The 17,845-nt window shown below is 38.6% G+C and overlaps 1 protein-coding gene across 1 annotated transcript; it reads left to right on the forward strand.

Moving 5' to 3' along the window:
• The first annotated feature begins 487 nt into the window (after window positions 1-487).
• LOC131223076 (uncharacterized) lies at window positions 488-17,072 on the forward strand. The gene is made up of 3 exons (XM_058218362.1): window positions 488-773; window positions 10,343-10,434; window positions 16,212-17,072. Exons 1-3 carry the CDS (start codon window positions 621-623, stop codon window positions 16,615-16,617), a joined length of 651 nt encoding a protein of 216 aa, XP_058074345.1. The 5' UTR covers window positions 488-620; the 3' UTR covers window positions 16,618-17,072.
• Window positions 17,073-17,845: the final 773 nt, after the last annotated feature.

The following is a 17,845-nucleotide window of genomic DNA, read 5'->3' on the forward strand; positions in this document are numbered from 1 at the left end:
ATATGATACATGCACTGAAGTTATCATATGAAGGACGTCCCAGATTAAACCCACGTGTCATTTTCTCACGTGTGGATCATCTTTTATTGGGCGCTTGAAGGGACCACTTGAAATTGCATTCCTCAATACAGTATAGACGGCGGAAGCACGGTCAATGTTGGGAAATGAAAAGACTACCTCAACTTTCTCTGCCACGTGTCATTTATGCAGGACATCCAAGCCGTGCACGAGGTGGGCCACACCATGATGATAACGTTGGGCGAAAATCAGGCTAATCCACTCATCAGGCCGGTCCATCAGCCGAAATTTAGTGGCCAGCTAATGGTCCGATCAGTCATATGGGTCCGGGCTGCTCAACGAAGTAGGTAATCCTCATGAACGGCTCTGATATCCTGCACAAATCACACGTGGGCGGGAAACAAAGGATTGCTATGCGAAAGTCCACCTATATTCGATCATTTCTCATAAAAGTACCACAAAACTCTCCCCCCCACCTCTCCTCCCCCCTCCCCCCTCTCCCTCTCCCTCTCCCTCTCCCTCCCTCAAAACATTCTAATACCTACTTTTCCAGTCTCTTCTTCAGAGGTACGGATCAAAATCCAACCCTTCATCAGATACAGATGATGTTGAATGTGTGGAAATGGTATCAGAAGTGCCTGGTCGTCCATCCAGTGAAGACCCAGATCATCAGTTCAGGCTTCCTATGGGGTTTAGGAGACGTAGCAGCTCAGTCCATAACCCATTCCACTTTCAAGAAACACCTCCAAAACCCTGTAAGCAACCAATCCAAACAACCCCATTCTCTTACTCTCCCTCAATTTAATCATGGGATTTTTACAAGGTTTTTTTTTTTTCATTCCAGTAATGGGCAGCTTTTATTTTTTTTGATATATGTATATATGTATGTACACTGTGATTGATTCTAGTGATTATCTTGTTTTAATATTTATTTTTGAGTAATGGGTGTTTTTCATTTTTTTTTTTGTTTGATTTATGTATGTATGTATGAATATCATGTACAATCACATATTTGATTGATTCTTTATGATCATCTTGTTTTAATATTTCTTTTCAAGTAATGGGTATTTTTCATTATATATATGTGTGTGTGTGTGTGTGTGTGTGTGTGTGTGTGTGTGTGTTGTGTACAATCACATATGTGATTGATTCTTATCATTATCTTGTTTATTGTTTCTTTTTAAGTAATGGGTATCTTTCATTTTTATTTATTTATTTTTGATATATGCATGTATGCATGTAATGTACAATCACATATGTAATGGATTCTTAACATTATCTTGTTTTAATGTTTCATTTTAAGCAATGGGTTATCTTTCATTTTTTTGATATATGTATGTATATATGTACGTATGTGATTGATTCTTATGATTATCTTGTTTTATTATTTCTTTTTAAGTAATGGATATCTGTTTTATTTCATCATGCAATGATTTCTGTCGGTATCTTGTTTCTATTCTTTCTTTTTGGTATCCGTTCTTCTTCTTCATTTTTTAGGACATAATCTGTTGAGACGGTTGCCTGTTCTGGGGTGGTTCCTAAAAGGAAACTGTAGCCTTTGGTTACCTTAGTAGATATACGCATGAAACTATTTTTTCCTAAAATTGTTCGTGTACACTAAGTTGTGGCATGTGTTATACTTATGGAAGAGAGGATGTGTAGGAAACCCTATGTGAGAGGGTTGTGTGCATGTGCTCGTGATTGTGCATGAGAAACAACTTCTGTATCATATGTTTTTCCCATGAGTAGTGAAGAAGAAAGCCCTCTGATGCCCCATGGATATAAGCAATCTTGCCAAACCACGTAAATTCTTCTCTTGTCTCTTGCTTCGCTTTCATTTATGCTTTGGTTCATTTACACTGATTTTGTGGAGGCTTTTTTTTTTTTTTTTCCACAATGGTTGGTGCTAGAGCCTAGGTTGAGAGTCATCTTTGACCAAGATCGGGGTTATTATTACAATTTCACATGTTCGAGATGGCTGGATCGAGTTATACCAAATGCGAGGTTCTGAAGTTCAAGGGATTTAATTATGCAATATAGAAGTTGAAGATGAATGCTGTTTGGTGGAGGGTTTTACACTCCCGATCGAAGGAAAAGAAAAAGAAGCTTGCAGAGATGAAATAGAAGGTTTTTGAGGAGCTGGTTGGCTATGATTTATCTTCTTCTTATTAATTTAGATGATTTGGTGTTGTTCAACGTGTCTTCTCAAATCACTACTAAAGGATTGTGGGATAAGTTGTGAAATTGATCCGAAGGGAAGTATGCGTCAAATAAGATTTTTCTCTAAAGAATGTTGTACAACTTGAAGATGAAGGGATCCTCTTTGTAACTATGCAATATGGAAGTTGAAGATGAATGCCGTTTGGTGGAGGATTGTGCACTCCTGATCGAAGGAAAAGAAAAAGAAGCTTGCGGTGATGAAAGAGAAGGTTTTTGAGGAGCTGATTGGTTATGGTTTATCTTCTTATTTCTAAGATGATTTGGTGTTGTTCAACGTGTCTGCTTAAATCACCACCAAGGATTTGTCGGATAAGTTGTGAAATTGATATGAAGGGAAGTATGTGTCAAATAAGATTTTTCTCCAAAGAATGTTGTACTTTTTACGAGATTGGCATTAATTAAAATTGATGATGAAGAAAAGGTATCTATTCAATACTTTGGTTAGGAGATTGGCATTGATAAAATTGATGATGAGGAAAAAAAGTATATGTACTATTTTGTTCGATGCTAGACTTGTAGGATGGTTCGATGATGGCTAGAGAAAAATCTATTGGCCAAAGAAAGATCTATTGAGAAAGGATTTGGTGGGAGAGATTAGATGAGATCTAAGTTGAAAGGGCAGAAAAGGGAAAGTGTTGGAATTAAGGAATGATGAACTGCTTGCAAAAGAATTGTATATTTAGAAAGGCAAATCAGGAAAGTCAAACCTAATTCACTTGGTCAAGAAACTTGCTAACGGGAATGTTCAAAGAGATAAAGCCTATTGGTGGTAAAAGGATATGCTTAGAAATTGGGTATGACTTTAATGGAAATTTTCTCAAGTTACTCATTTAAGTCTTATTTGTACTGTGTTGAGATGATAGTTGTACTTGTCTTAGAGATTGTGTAGTTAGATGAAAAATGTCTTTTCGCACGAAAATCTTGGTGAGGAAATATATGTGACCATTTATCTCAAGGGCTTTGTTGAAGAAAATAAGAACCTAGTTAGTCGACTAAACAAATCACTTAATTGTTTAAAACGGATGCCCAAGTGATGGTACAAGCGGTTTGATTCCTTCATTGTGAGCTCTGGATTTTGGAGATGTGCAATGGATCATTATGCTTATGTTGGTGATTGTGGTACTGGTGGTTTCAATATATTTTTACCATATATGGATGACATGCTAGTTGCAGGTATTAGTAGAGATGATATTGCAATGTTAAAAACTCATTTGGCTAGGGAATTTGGTATCAAGGATTTGAGGATTGTTAATTGGATTCTTAGGATGACTGTACTTAGAGATGGGAAGAACAAGAAAGTCTAGAATGTATAACTTAAAACAGTTATGTTGAAAGAGGTTTGGGCTGCTTCAATATGCATAATACCAATCCAATTATTACTTTTAACTTCTTTGCAAGTTTTCTTCAGATTATTCTCCTAGCACGAAAGTGGAGAAGATATATGCCTTAAGTAGCATATTTGTTGGCAGTAGGGAGCCTTGTATTTGCTATGATATGCACTAGACTAGACATTCCCTAAGTAATAGGAGCAGTCAACGACAAATCCTAGGTAATCTGGCCCAAACTCGAGACCTCAACGTTGAAACACACCCTGTGTACCAGTGAGCTGTGGACTCAAACCCTTGATAAATATTGTTGGATCACGGTGAAGCGGATCCTTTGCTGCTTAAAGGGTACTTCTGAGGTTTGTTATTTGTTATAATATGCAAAATTTAGAGTTAGTTCAGTTTGTCGATGTGGATTTTGTAGTAGATAGAGATAAAAGAAAATCAACCACTTATGTTTTCTCTTTGGCCGGTGGTGTAGTTATTTGGATGTCGAGGTTGTACTATGTAGTGGCATTGTCTACTACGGAAGCATGATACACGTTACTACACATGAATGTAAGGTAATTAAAGAGGTTACTCAAAGACTTGAGAGTGGATAAAAAAGTGGCGGTGATCCATTATGACACCCATCAGATTAACTAAGCACACTGACATACAATATCCCTTTATTTGTGATGTGGTGAGAGATAGATAGATCTCATTCTAGAAGGTTCACACTAATGACAACATAGCGGATATGTTGACAAAGCATGTTACTAGGGAGATTTGTTTGGTGCAAGACTTCTCTTGGGCTTATTGTTACCTAATGATGGGTGATGTTTGGGCAATGTACCCTGAGTTTTTTTTTTCCCCCACTTAATGGAAGAAACTAGCCTTCAAGTGGAAGAATATTAAAGCGGTGGTTTGTTCCTGGGTGGTTTCCTAAAAGTATACTACTACATTGGTTACCTTAGTAGACATGTATGAAGACTTTTTTCCTAGTCCCTTTTTTTTTTTGTAGACCATTTTGTGAGAGAGGGAGTTGTGTATAAAGGGAGAATATGTGTATACGCCCTGTGAGAGAGTCGTGTGCATGTGCCATTTGTGGGTGAGAACAACTTTCATATTCTCTGTTTATGCCTTAATTCCTGAAGAAGAAAAGCCTCAGTGTTGCCCCGTGTAAGGGAACCTTGCTGAACCACGTAAACTTTGTTTTGTTTACACTGATTGTGTGCAGGATTTTTCATAGTATTGTCAGGAATTCTTTTCTGTACTTGCTTTGATTCTTTCATTAAAGAAAAGGGTATATGTTATTCCCTCCTATGATCTATGTTATCGTGGGATTTTAATAAGTATCTTGCTTTGTTTCTTTCTTTAGAGAAGTGGACCTATTTCTCTTCATCTTTTTTATTTTTCGAAAGGATCTGATAGTAGTGAAAATTTGTACACATGGGACAGGCCAATCATTGATCTGAACCGTCCATTCACTACATACCTCTATTGGTAGGCTATGGTGGAAATAGCACACCTATTGCAGATCCCAACTCTCGGAATGCTGCCATTTTTGTTACAGCCATCTGTTTACAAGCCATAGATTTGACAGTTAACATTTCCTAGCAAGTGTTTCTTTAGCATGGTAGCATCCCAAGGATGGGCCATTGAACAGATTTTTCATTTTTGTTATAGCCGCCAACCTTTGGCATTCTAATTCATGTCACTTGGACGAAACCAGCATTTTTTTGTTAGGTTCCCATTCTATCTTTACAATGAAGTAATTTTATTTAGCAAGATCATTGTTTGTTTGTTATTGGGTTTGTGATTTTGCCAGAAATGAATGTTGAAAGACAACTTGCACTCCTATCATACTTTTGTGGTGAAACGGTATCTGGTTTTGACCTTTCAATTTATTCAGTTGAGGGAAAATGTGTCACTTAACCAGTCCCTTTTTCTATTCAAAAGAAAACTGAAAAGGCAAAATAATTTCCAGTGCAGGGTGAATCAACTAGTTGCAGGATCCTTCTAACTAGGTGCCGCCTCTGCTTCGAATCACGCTTCAGACTCGTGCTCCTGCTCCTGCTTCCTGGTCATTTATGCTTTACTAAAATGTTGAAAAAGACGCTTCCACACTCCCGCAGCCGAACTTGTTGCGTCTTTGCTTCACGCTTTGTGCAACAATAAAATCAACAGGCCAGAACTCCCGTGGATGAATAAGAATGCATCAACCCTTGATAAATGAGATAGCTACCCTACTCAATGATATGAGTTCTAATAAGAGCTGCGCTGTATGAATAGGCAATTATCATGCCAAGACTAGCTTGGACATTAGTCAGCTGGTTGCTTTGATTGGCATTAATTGCTGCATCATTTGTTGGTTTTAAAAAACACTTCTGTTCATGGTTCATGGTGCACCATGTGCCATGTTTTGCATGATCTGGGTTGTTGTCATCATCAGAGCAGCAGAGGCTTGTCCAATCCATAGGCAACAACGTATTCCGTATTGGTAACGGTGGCCGTAACGGTCACAGCCGTTACCGATATGGGTATTGGTCATAATGGCTGATATGGGGGCGTAACGACTGCTACGTCCCCCATAACGGTTTTTAAAAAAATGCCTGAAAATTCTGAAATAATATCTAGAAAATCTAGAATAGTGTAAATATTCCAAATCTGTATTCATTTTTCTGTTTGAACATGTTTATAGTAGTGTAACAGTCCACCCTTTGATGAGAGTGTTGTATTGGGTTGTTTAGTGAATTTATGAACATGGTTATGTGTCTCTAATATTTACACATCACGATCAAGCATTAGAATTAGAAATTAGATAAAAGTGCATATATACCACTTTTTTCGGGTTTTTTTTTTTTAAATGGCTCTTGGAGCTTCTATTCGCCTAAATCACTTCAATCTACTATTTTAGTCCGAACAAGGTGTTCGGTATCGGTATTGGTGGGCGTAACGGTGCCCACCGTTACCGATATGGATACGCCTCGTATCGGCCGATACGGGGTGTGTAACGGTGCAATTTTATTTTATTTTTGGTCAAAAAATTATGGAAAAATATCCATTAAATCCGGAATATTCTAAATATTCCAAATATGCATTCATTTATAATTTGGAACATGTTTATGGTGGTGTAATGGTTAACTCTTTGGTGAGAATGCTATATCGGGTTGTCTGGTGGATTTATGAACCTGACAACCTGGAATTAATTGCAAACCTTTTATATTTAGTTTTCTAACTATATAATATCTATATAAATTTACTATAATGAATGTAATACCAAAACATCTTATATTTTCAAGTTTTCTTTTTATTTATAGTGCTAGCGCATTGCATACTTCGTGACTCACGTGCATTTTATTTCAATATATAGAGTTTAGGGACTTTTGCATCCTATTATGTAATTCATATACCTAATAATTTGATACCATTTTCCCCCGTAAATCTTTTAAAAAATTAAAATTAAATTGAGGTAAATTGTGTTGTCGATTTGGGGCTGGTTTGGGGACCATTTGATGCCCCAAACTAGCCTCAAATTAATGCAATCTATTAGCACTTATTCCACTAATGGATTGGTGGACATTTATTGGACAGTGAGAAATGAAAAATATCAAATGGTCCTATTTCAAAAAATAAGTGTATGCAAACTAATGGTAAAAATTGTAGGAGTTATTTAATTTAGGGATTGTGACTTAGCAACAATGGTCCCAAAATTTAATTGGTTAATTTTGAGTTGATATATACGTCATGTAAAAATTTTTAGGGCCATGTACCGGAGTCCACTTGATTATGTATTATATATCCATGTCATCCATCCGCTTTGGCAACTCATTTAAGGGCATTGGAAAAAAAAAGAAAAAAGAAGGTAAATCCAGATCTCAGGTGGACCACTAGTGGGCCAGGCGGGTCACCTCGATGTATTTGTATATCAATGCCATCAATATGTTTTGCCAACTCATTTTAAGGCATGGTCCAAAAATTCAGGTAAATCTAAATCTTCAGTGGACCACTAGTAAGTATCCCTTTAAAAGTGGGGCCCACCTCAATGCATTTGTTGTATCTCCATGTGGTCCATCCTTTTTGCCAACTTATTTTAGGGCATGGTCCAAAAAATGAGGCTGATCCAAACTTAGGTGAACCACAAAATAAGGATTTAATTCCCACCATTAAAAATTTGTTAAGACATTTTTTTTTGGGATCAAGCTATTATTTGTGTTCTCCCTTCATCAAGGTCAAAGTCTATGTGACCTTATGAACAGGTTCGATGGAAAATAAACATTATAGTGGACGACATGGATATACTACACATAAATCAAGGTAGGGCCCACTTAACAAAACAGTGCAAGTGCACTGTGCGGCATGCACTGCAGGTCTGCCGAACAAAACAGTCCATTTGTTTTTCAAGAACGAAATGAAAAGAAGAGAGAGAGAGGGAAACCAAAAAAATAGGAGAGAGAGAGAGAGAGAGAGAGAGAGAGAGAGAGAGAGAGAGAGAGAGAGAGAGAGAGAAGAAGAAGAAGAAGAAGAAGAAGGGCAGCAGGCCTGCAGCAACTGCTGCCGCTGCAATAGGGCCACAACCACAGCCGCAGCAAGGCCGAGAAGAAGAAGGAGAAGGAGAAGGAGAATAAGAAAAAGGTAAGATTTTCTTTAGGCCTGTAACAGTTGTTACGGTACTGTAACGGCCGTTATGGACTGTAACGGCCGTTTCGGGCACAAAAAAGAGGGGGTGGCCGTTACAACGCCGTAACGCATAACGGTCATGGCCGTTACCGTTACGTATCGGCCGTTACAGCCAAAACGTAACCGTTTTTGAACACTTTGAGTCCTAAAGACTATAGTACAAGTGTTTGAAATCTATTGTATAATGATGTAGGTAAGTTTTTTGGAATGAGAAAAGTAGAAAAATGAGAAAAAATGGATTTACATAGAAAAAAGAATTGGTTGTTTTTCAACACGGGGGTAACGGTCGTTATGCCCCGTAATGGCTGTTATGGCCCCTGTGGCGGCCGATACGGTCCCAAAAAATCAACTACCTCGTTTCACCCCCGTATCGCGTAACGGTCACAGTCGTTGCCTATACGTATCGGCCTTTACGGCCATGTCGTAACGGATACGGGGTACCTTGATAGGCAATCGGCTTCATGAATCTTGTTTCACCATCAAGTTTGGAAACAAAACTCTTATGAATTGATTGCTTGGTTAAAGTTCGACAACCAGCTGCCCACCTGACACCAACTCATGAATTGATTGCTTGGCTAAAGTTTGGCAACCAGCTACCCACCTGACACCAACTCTCCATGACCTGGGCTGGGAACCAGTTTATGAAATTGTTACCTTCTGGAGTTAACTATGATCTGTACTGACAATGTGGCTTATAAGATCAACCTACTGGCCTCATATCTGTATGTGGGACTTCATTCTTCGGATAACCACCGATTCTATTGTATGTTCAATCTTTTTAGGTAGTTAAGAGTGATCAAATGAAAAAAGAGGGAGTTATGGTGCCTTGAAAGTAAAAAGTGGTTATGTAACGGTCATTATGTAACCGTAACAGTGGGGACCATTACACGTTATGAGGCTGTAATGGGGCTGTAACAGTCCATTACATGGCCAATACAGTTTTTTAAAAAAAAAAATAAAAAAAATTGGTTGTAATGGCCGTTTCGGGGGTTGTAAAGGCCATTATGGCCTATATCGTAATAGTAATAGCGGTGGTCGTTACCTTTGTGGAATACCTTGCCACTTAATGATCTTACCTAAGCTTTTGGTCGTGTGGCTGAGATCCATCATGTTCTTTTGAATTGTTGAGATTATCTTGGGATGCGAAGTGAAAATCCTCAGCCCTGCTGACTGTACGCAACCAGATGGCTTCTATGGGTTATCTATAGCAATCTTGTTCCAGCTGGTTGTTAGGGCCAACCACTTCCTAGGAGTCTGGTTGACTGTTGTCCTTGTGCATGCAAAATCCCCTCAGCAATATTGACTCAGTATTTTCTTTCACAGTTGTGTGTTGGGTTCACATCTGTGATTGCATAAAAATTTTAACTAGTTATCTCTCTCTCTCTCTCTCTCTCTCTCTACCTTTACTTTCCTTTTTCTTTTCTCCTCTCTCTCCCTCCCTCTCTCTCTCTTTGAGAATTAGCCCTCTGGGCATATTTTCTTGGAAGTTACTACCAATGCCCCATTCTCAACTCATATGTTTTGCTACTTTGGCCGTTCTTTGATTGAGGGCAGGGTTTATCATTTGTGGGTGGTGCATATTCTTCTCCCTCTCCTGTCTAAGGTTTTGGTCATCATTGTGTAACTGTTCTTCCCTCTGACAGTATAAGCCATGCAGCCCTTATCACTTTATTGGTTGTATGGTCCCATATAGGGATTGAGTTGTGATAACAAATAGGTCTGTTGTTATATGTTTGATTGACCATTTGTTGGCTCATATGCCCATTCATGTTTGGTTTGTGGCTCCAAATGTTCAAGTGAATTGTAGGCATTGTTGGTCTCTCTACAGTTTAGATTTACTTTTCTTCCTTCCTTCCTCCTTTTTTAGAAGTCTAGATGTTGAACATTTCATTTTGGAAGGCTCTAGGACAAATTGATTCCTATGGGATGACCACAGGCCAATCATTTTTTCCCCAAATGCCACATTGGTAAAGTGGCAGCAAAGAATGCTTCTTCATGGATGGTAGTGCTGTCGATTACTTCAATTGACTGTAATATGTGGCCATTTCTTAAATAAGTATGGCGTGAGTGTTTAAACTGATTTCTTAAATAATGGTGATATCTATTTTTCTCAACAGGAGGAAGATGAAGAGTTCAAGATCAATTGGAAAAGGGTGGCGACCACAAGCATGTTTGGATTCGCGTTCGTTGGACCCATTGGCCATTTCTGGTTAGTGGCTTTGTGTCCCTCTCCTAGTTTCATGTCACACAACAGGCACGCATGTGCTTGTTCTCCCTGATTCATACAAGCTACATAATTGTTGTTTGTGCTTTTTGTTGATTACAAGATATTCTTTCTTCTTTCAAAGTAATAAAACAACCTTCAATTCTCAATCACTTTGTATTGCTCTTCTCAGTCGACAATGCTTTTCTTAGGATAAACAAGAGAAACAAGGCCACAGAAATGGCAAATATTGCATGATTCATCAGCAGAACTCTAATGTGCAGTAACATTCCTTTGCAAAAAGAACTCAATCTATCGGATAAAATCTTCAAGTGAAAAACAGTGCTCAAAGCTTTCGGGGGTGTTGGAATTTTCGAATCTCTCAGTAAATACTCATAAATGCATCATTATGACTCCTTAGGTACGTTTGGTAGTGGGTGCATATTTCCACCTTGAAAACCAGTCCTGAAAGGGTTGACTTAAATATGTGGGGCCTGCCATGATGTATGTGACTTGTCTACGCCGCCCATCCATTTTACCAGAACATTTTGGGGTATGAGCCCAAAAATGAGGCAGATCCAACACTCAAGTGGACCACACCACAGAAAACAGTGGTCCTAAAACGTCCACCGTTGAAAGCTGTTTCCTTCTCAAGGCCCACATTGATGTTTATTTGTCATCTAACCTGTTCATAAGGTCACACAAACATGGATAAGAGGAAAACACAAATATCAGCTTGATCCAAAACTTCTGGGGCCCCCAAGAAGTTTTCAACGGTAGCCGTTCAATTCCTACCTCTTCCTGTGCTGTGGTCCACTTGAGCTTAGGATCTGCCTCATTTTTGGGCTCATACCCTAAAATCAACTGGTAGAACGGATGGACAGTGTGGATAAGTCACATACATCAAGGTGTGCCCCACGTTTTTTTTTTTTTTTTGGCACCCCTCAGGTTTAGATTGACTACATTTAAAAAGCAATATCTGCATGGAGAATGCTGCTAGGATTAGGTAGGTAAATAATTATTACTTATTTACAGGGATTTACAAAAGTAAACTAAAAAAAACAAACACCCTCTTATAGTAACAGAGGCATGGTTATGGAAATTGTCCAGACTCATAAAAGACTTCTCTTAAAACAGCAGTATGACCTTGGCTTCAAACTAGAATATTTGGTCTAGAACTTCTTGACAACCAGACTCCTAGGGATGTTGGACATGGACATGGGTTACGACTTATGAATCACGGGTAACTAGGAAATTCTGACAAGCTGCGAATTCTGTATAACAAGGACATTCCATTTTCCAGAAAACTGTTGCATCTGTATCTTGGGTAGGTGGGTTTGTTGAGACAGATGAAAAGGAAAATTACCCTAATTCATTGTTTCTTTTTCCTATTTCAGAGCATTAACTATGTACTGTTTTTGTGGTTTTGGTGTATTTCTGGCTGTCTATATTTTTTGTAAAGTGAATTCTTTTTAGTCGATGTGTGGACTGAAAGCTTGCATAGCCATCATCACCATTATCATAGTGCTGTCCTAGCTATATGGGATCGTCTTTTGAATCCTGTTTGCTGATTTCGCCGATCAACCTTATCTAAGATCCTGTCCTCAGTAAGTGAACAAGCCTTCTCATCCCCACACATCAGCTCGATCCATGTCCTTTTTAGTACTTTCATCCTCTGTCAGGCACTTTAACCCTAATCAATGTTTCCTAACTTACCGAAGCTGTCTCTGGCCTTTGATGCACATGAATAAACCATCTCAATCAGCTTTCCAGCATTGTATATTGTATTTGAATTACTCCTAGCTTATTCACATGACCTTGTTTTTAGGTCCATCATGCCTAGTCTTCCCACACCCATCTCAACGTCTGTTTTTGAGAAATCATGCAATTTCTTAAAAGGAGGATGGGGAATCTAGTGAATCCTTGCAGCAAACTACAACAAAGAGAACCAAAAAGTATCAAAATAAACTAAAGAGCAGGCTTAGGTCATGACCCAAGCAATGGAAACCAAGCTCACTGTCCTAAACACTTCATTCGTGAGCCTAAGCTAATTCCGGAAACATCTCTTATTCCGTTCAACCAATTTGTTGCTAGGGGTGGCAGCCTCATAGAATCCTCTCATTTTGATTCAGCTTGACCCTGTGCCACGCTAAAAAGTATCCAATCAAACCTGGTGTTACCCACACATTCAAAAGGTCCAGGAAGCTACTCCAAACCACTCTGGCAAACTGCAATGCATAAATAGATGATCCATGGAGTCTGCCCCCTTGAAGCACATAATGAAAACATTGGGGATGATCATATGCCTTTTTTTGGAAAGTTGTCCACAGCAAGGACCTTACCCCTACCAAGAAAGCAAGCAAAGGCGACGATGACTCTTTTCAGGCCCTTTGTAAGACCAAATATAAACCATTGGAGCCTAACCTTATCAGGCCTCGAAGGTTGGATTGCCACATAGAAGGATCAGACTGAGAACCTCCCCGACTTTTCGTACCTCCACATCCACGCATCCCTAATCATGGATGGCGAAGCATAATCATGCAGCTAATCCAACAACTGAATCATATCCTCCGTTTCTCATCTGATAAGTTCCTGCAGCATTGGGGAGTTCAAACGGCATTACCACTCACAAACAAAAAGCAGTTTGAAACCACCACCATTGGATCCACAGCAATGCTCACAAGCCTGCGAAATTGAAATTTAAGCAGCCTCTGAAAACCATGCATGCTCCGAAAACCTGATATTTTACCCACTGAGAAAACAATACATTTTATGAAATCGTCAACCCCTCTGAAAATGCACTTCCATGCTTCGGATGCTCTATGTAAGGAAGATCCCTTCGTGAACAAACCACCTGCTTCTTCTCGATATTTGGTGGCAATAAATTGTCTCATAATGTCCTCTTCCAAACCAAATCTCCATAACCAAAGCAAGATTCATTGATTCTAAATCTCTCATAGCTGCACTGCGTTCCTCCATTGCTTTGTATACTTCACGACAAGAGGTGGAATTTGTGCTTGTTTTCTGCCCCTTGCCAATGGAAATCATGCCTGATTCTTTCCAGTCTACTGATAACCTAGCAGGACACTGAAATAGGAATGTAGTAAACCGGACATAGCTGCTTTTATCAAAGTGACACGACCCCCAAGCAAAAGATATCTACTTTTCCATCTAGAAAGTTTTCTGTCAATTCTCTCTAGTAACTTATCCAATAGATGCTTCGCCTTGTTTCCTGTGCACAGTTGAAGGCCCAAGTATGATGATAGGAGAATACCCTCTTACACCCATACACCCCTGCCTTATTCTCCAGCTCTCCGGATAGCCTGATTCCTGATATTTTTCTTTTTGTGAATATTTACCTTGAGGCTCAACACCACCTCAAAACGCTGAATAGTTTTCCTCAGCATCACAGAAAAGAATCATATTGTCTGCGAACTGAAGATGAGATACATGAAAAGATGCATTTTTCCACCAGAATTCCATTCACTAGCCCCATCACTGCTCCTCTTTCCATCATTCTGCTAAGAACCTCCACCACAACATAGAGAAAAGACGATAGCAGGTCCCCCTGACGAAGCCCTCTAGAAGACTTGAAGAGCCCTTTAGGAGAGCTATTGATCAGCATGAAATATCCATCTCAATTTCCTGTCTTTGCAATATTCAATACCTCTTCATGCTGCCTTCTAATTGCCTAACACCTTGCTCCATATAGCATGGTAGCTCTTGTAAAGTCTTCCCGACACTTTCAGAGATGCATCTCCACTTCATCCACCCACTGCCAATTCTATTGGAAGCATCCTCATCATTCTTCCCATCCTCTTGAATTATAGAACGAAGGTAACAGTAGGTACATACAGTTTATATGATAGTCAAGGAAGTTATTCATAAGACATTTTTTATTCATCAACAAAGCACAATATATGGTAAAATGTATCTTGAAGATAACTTATCCAAAAACCATCTAAATGGCACCTGCATGGTATATCCAGTGATCGAATTATCTTTGATATTATCGAATTATCTTCGATATTTTCTTTATCTCTAGCTTAGCGATACCGATAACACTGGTAGTGATACTGATAATGCCGGTAGTATTAGAAATTACAGGTATTCACAATGTATCACTAAGTATCGCCAACGTATCAATATCTCTAATATAATTGCCAATATTTTCAACTATGTAAATTCTAGGTTTTGCTTGTATTGCCAATGCATCAATATCTCCAATGTATTGCCAATATTTTTTACAATGTAAATAGTAGGTAATGTTTGTATCATAAGTATATCGACAATATTTCAATAATATCGCCAACGTATTGATATCATCAATTTTTTGTTTATTAGAAAATTTTTATTTCATTTTTTTTTTCCATGGGCACATGGTTATATGTAGTGTTCAATTTGTCATTGATAATATAGATAATCTCTCGATCTTATCGATATCGCAACATGCACGATATGAGACCACAATCTTTCCTTTCCTTTCCAATTGTTGATGATTTCTTGGTCAAATATCATGTGTTGTTGATATTTTGCAATATCGATGGATATTTGGATAGAAGGTTGGATGGTTAAATAGGCCAGGTGGGATGGTTGGATTGATTTCTTACAACAACACATGCTTTTAAAGCCCCATTGAATGAAAACTTGTTATGAATGCGTTCTTTTTGCATTTTTAAAAAAAAATTTCCAAATATACAAATATGTACATTTTAACATCTCTTGAAGTTTTGCTGAAAATTCCACCATTTTCCCCATGTTTCCCCTCATTTTCGGTTATCAGTGATATGATCGGCGATATCGATATTGTTTTTGTATCCCTGGCTAGCGAAACTTGTAGCAATACCGATACTTTGAACACTGGGTATATCAACCTTATACAGACATGCCGGCTTATCCATACAGTAATGATGTTTTATAAGACAAATTTTATTCATAAATAAAAGCACAATATGTAGAAATATATAACTAGATGAAAAGTATGCCAGAACTGTGTAACTAATGCTAGCTGAGTCCCAAAGTTGATGTTCCAATGCTATGTGGTATCTGAACCATGTACAGCATGGGGGATGTCATTGCCAAAAGAGTGGGTATTGATGTCACCAATCTAGTACACGTTTAAAATGTCCATCATGCCATGATATTTGAACTGGAGTTCCCAACTCTGGTACTCCGTGGAGTACCAGACCTGATATTCGTAGACGATACCAAAAGGAAGAAAGATAGTTCCCTTTTTTTTTTTCCTAATTCCAGCATGGATTGTCCAAATGCATGCCTATAGCGCAATGGATTTTGTTGAAACTCCAGAGAAATTTAGGTTGCATTTTTTTTTTTTTTTTTTAAATGCGACTGGAAAGAAAATAGTTAAGCAAGTTAGGCACATGCTTTAACCAATTTAATTCACATTATGATCTGAGGGCATGTTTGGATATCACTAGTTCCATGGAAATCAATGGAAATGGAAAAGGTTTTCCATTGATTTTACAATTTGTGATGTTTGGATAGCAAAGAAAACACAAAGCATTCATCGCACTTTTTTATAGTTTGGATTCTCCAGCATAAGAAACTACGTGACCTTCGCCTAACAAATTTAAGATTTTTACTTATTATCCAAAAAAGGTCCCTTAAAGATGGAATCTATGTTTCAATAGTGCTCATGGAAACAATCATTGCCTAATCATTATCTTTTCTTTTTCCGTGGAATACATGTCTAAACATAGCCTGAGGAGAAAAAGAAAAGGCCAGGTTTCTGCATGATAAATTATTATTTCCTTGTTTCACAGGTACGAGGGCTTGGATCGATTAATAAGACATCGATTTCACCTGCAACCCAAATCAATGCGGTTTGTCACTGCAAAAGTGGCCATGGACGGGCTTATTTTCGGGCCTTTGGATCTATTCATATTTTTCTCATACATGGGGCTCTCTGCTGGGAAGAGTGTGGCCCAGGTGAAGGAAGACGTGAAGAGGGATTTCATCCCAGCCTTGGTTTTAGAGGGTGGGATATGGCCTCTCGTTCAGGTTGCAAACTTCCGGTACATACCAGTGAAATACCAACTTCTGTATGTAAATATATTTTGCCTGTTGGACAGCGCCTTTTTGTCATGGCTTGAACAACAAGAGGATGCTCCATGGAAGCAGTGGTTTACATCTTTTCCCGCCTTGGAAGAAGAAGAGAGCCAAAGTTGATGGCCATTTATCACCCTTATTTTGTATCTTTAGCAACTGCCCTCCTTTATTTCCTTACTTCGTTGGTCCAATGCAATTACATGTCAAGATAAGTGTAGATGTGAGGTTTCTCTCGAAGAACACCGAAATACCACATGGGCATTTATGTTGGGATTCAATGAGAAGTGATTTGAACTGTTTTGAAGATTATTATTTTTTTTTCCCAGGCTCCATCATGATGAAAACTCAAGATAAAGGTCAGAGGTTAAATTAGACATTTGGGCAGTGCCCTTCTTTGTTGGCTTCATTTCAAGTGTATGTACAGTACAGCCGAGAGATTTCTGGGAGTACCTGAAATGCTAACGTTGGTACTTAAGTTGGGATTTATGAAGTGATTTGAACTGATATTGAAGTTGGGTTTTAGGAAATGATTTGAACCAGGTCGCTCTGCATTCTCGAATTGTGTATTTTTTAAATCCAAATAGTCGGGCATTTAATGGGTTCTTTTTTCTTTTTTTCTTTTTTTCTTTTTGTAATCTTGTATTTCATACACCACAGATGCTCTGAACCCAGCTCACATACTGCTTTAATGGTCCAACAACCCAACCCCTGGAACATACCGCTACCCAAGTGACATAGACATTGAAGTGCCAAACCTTCTCATCCGTGCAAGCAAACTCCTGGGAAGATCAGCCCATTTTTGCTAGTGCAACTTCTATCCATTGAACGCTGCCCCATCCACTCGATGCCAAGACTGACTTTTGTAACCCACAGTAAAAGATTTCTATAAGTGAAATGCCAGCATGGATTTGTTTGAAGATGGGATTTTAAGGGATTTGAACCGAGTAAGAGTTTATATTCTAGGTGGTGTTTGGTTGCACTCCAGAATTGTTGTTTCACACCCGTAATTAGCATGCTCGATGTTTGGGGTGACTCGGAGAATGGAATCCATATTAAGCAGGCTGGCATTGCTGACCTCTTCCGCTCAAAATCACAGAGAGATGGAGAGTCGGAACAGGATCAGCATGCATTTGAAAGCTATTTCTGAAACCCAAGGACCATTCAGAGGCCATGTATGTCCCACATTCAGCAGGAGCTTGTTTGCTTATGGCATGCAGATGCACGAAAGATTCATGTTTTTTATTTTTATTTTTTAAATTTCCCTCTCCTTGACGATGTTTAAAGGCAAACAAGATGCTACTTGCATGTGAACAAAAGATTCATGTATGCTTCACAGATTTATAGAGAG

Source organism: Magnolia sinica, chromosome 13 (genome assembly GCF_029962835.1).
Source record: "Magnolia sinica isolate HGM2019 chromosome 13, MsV1, whole genome shotgun sequence".
NCBI classification, from domain to species: Eukaryota; Viridiplantae; Streptophyta; class Magnoliopsida; order Magnoliales; family Magnoliaceae; genus Magnolia; species Magnolia sinica.

Coding starts and splice junctions, on each gene's coding strand:
- LOC131223076 (XM_058218362.1), top strand. CDS start 621: ATGATGTTGAATGTGTGGAAATGGTATCAGAAGTGCCTGGTCGTCCAT. Junction 774..10,342: donor AGAAACACCTCCAAAACCCT/GTAAGCAACCAA, acceptor TTTTCTCAACAG/GAGGAAGATGAAGAGTTCAA. Junction 10,435..16,211: donor GGACCCATTGGCCATTTCTG/GTTAGTGGCTTT, acceptor CTTGTTTCACAG/GTACGAGGGCTTGGATCGAT.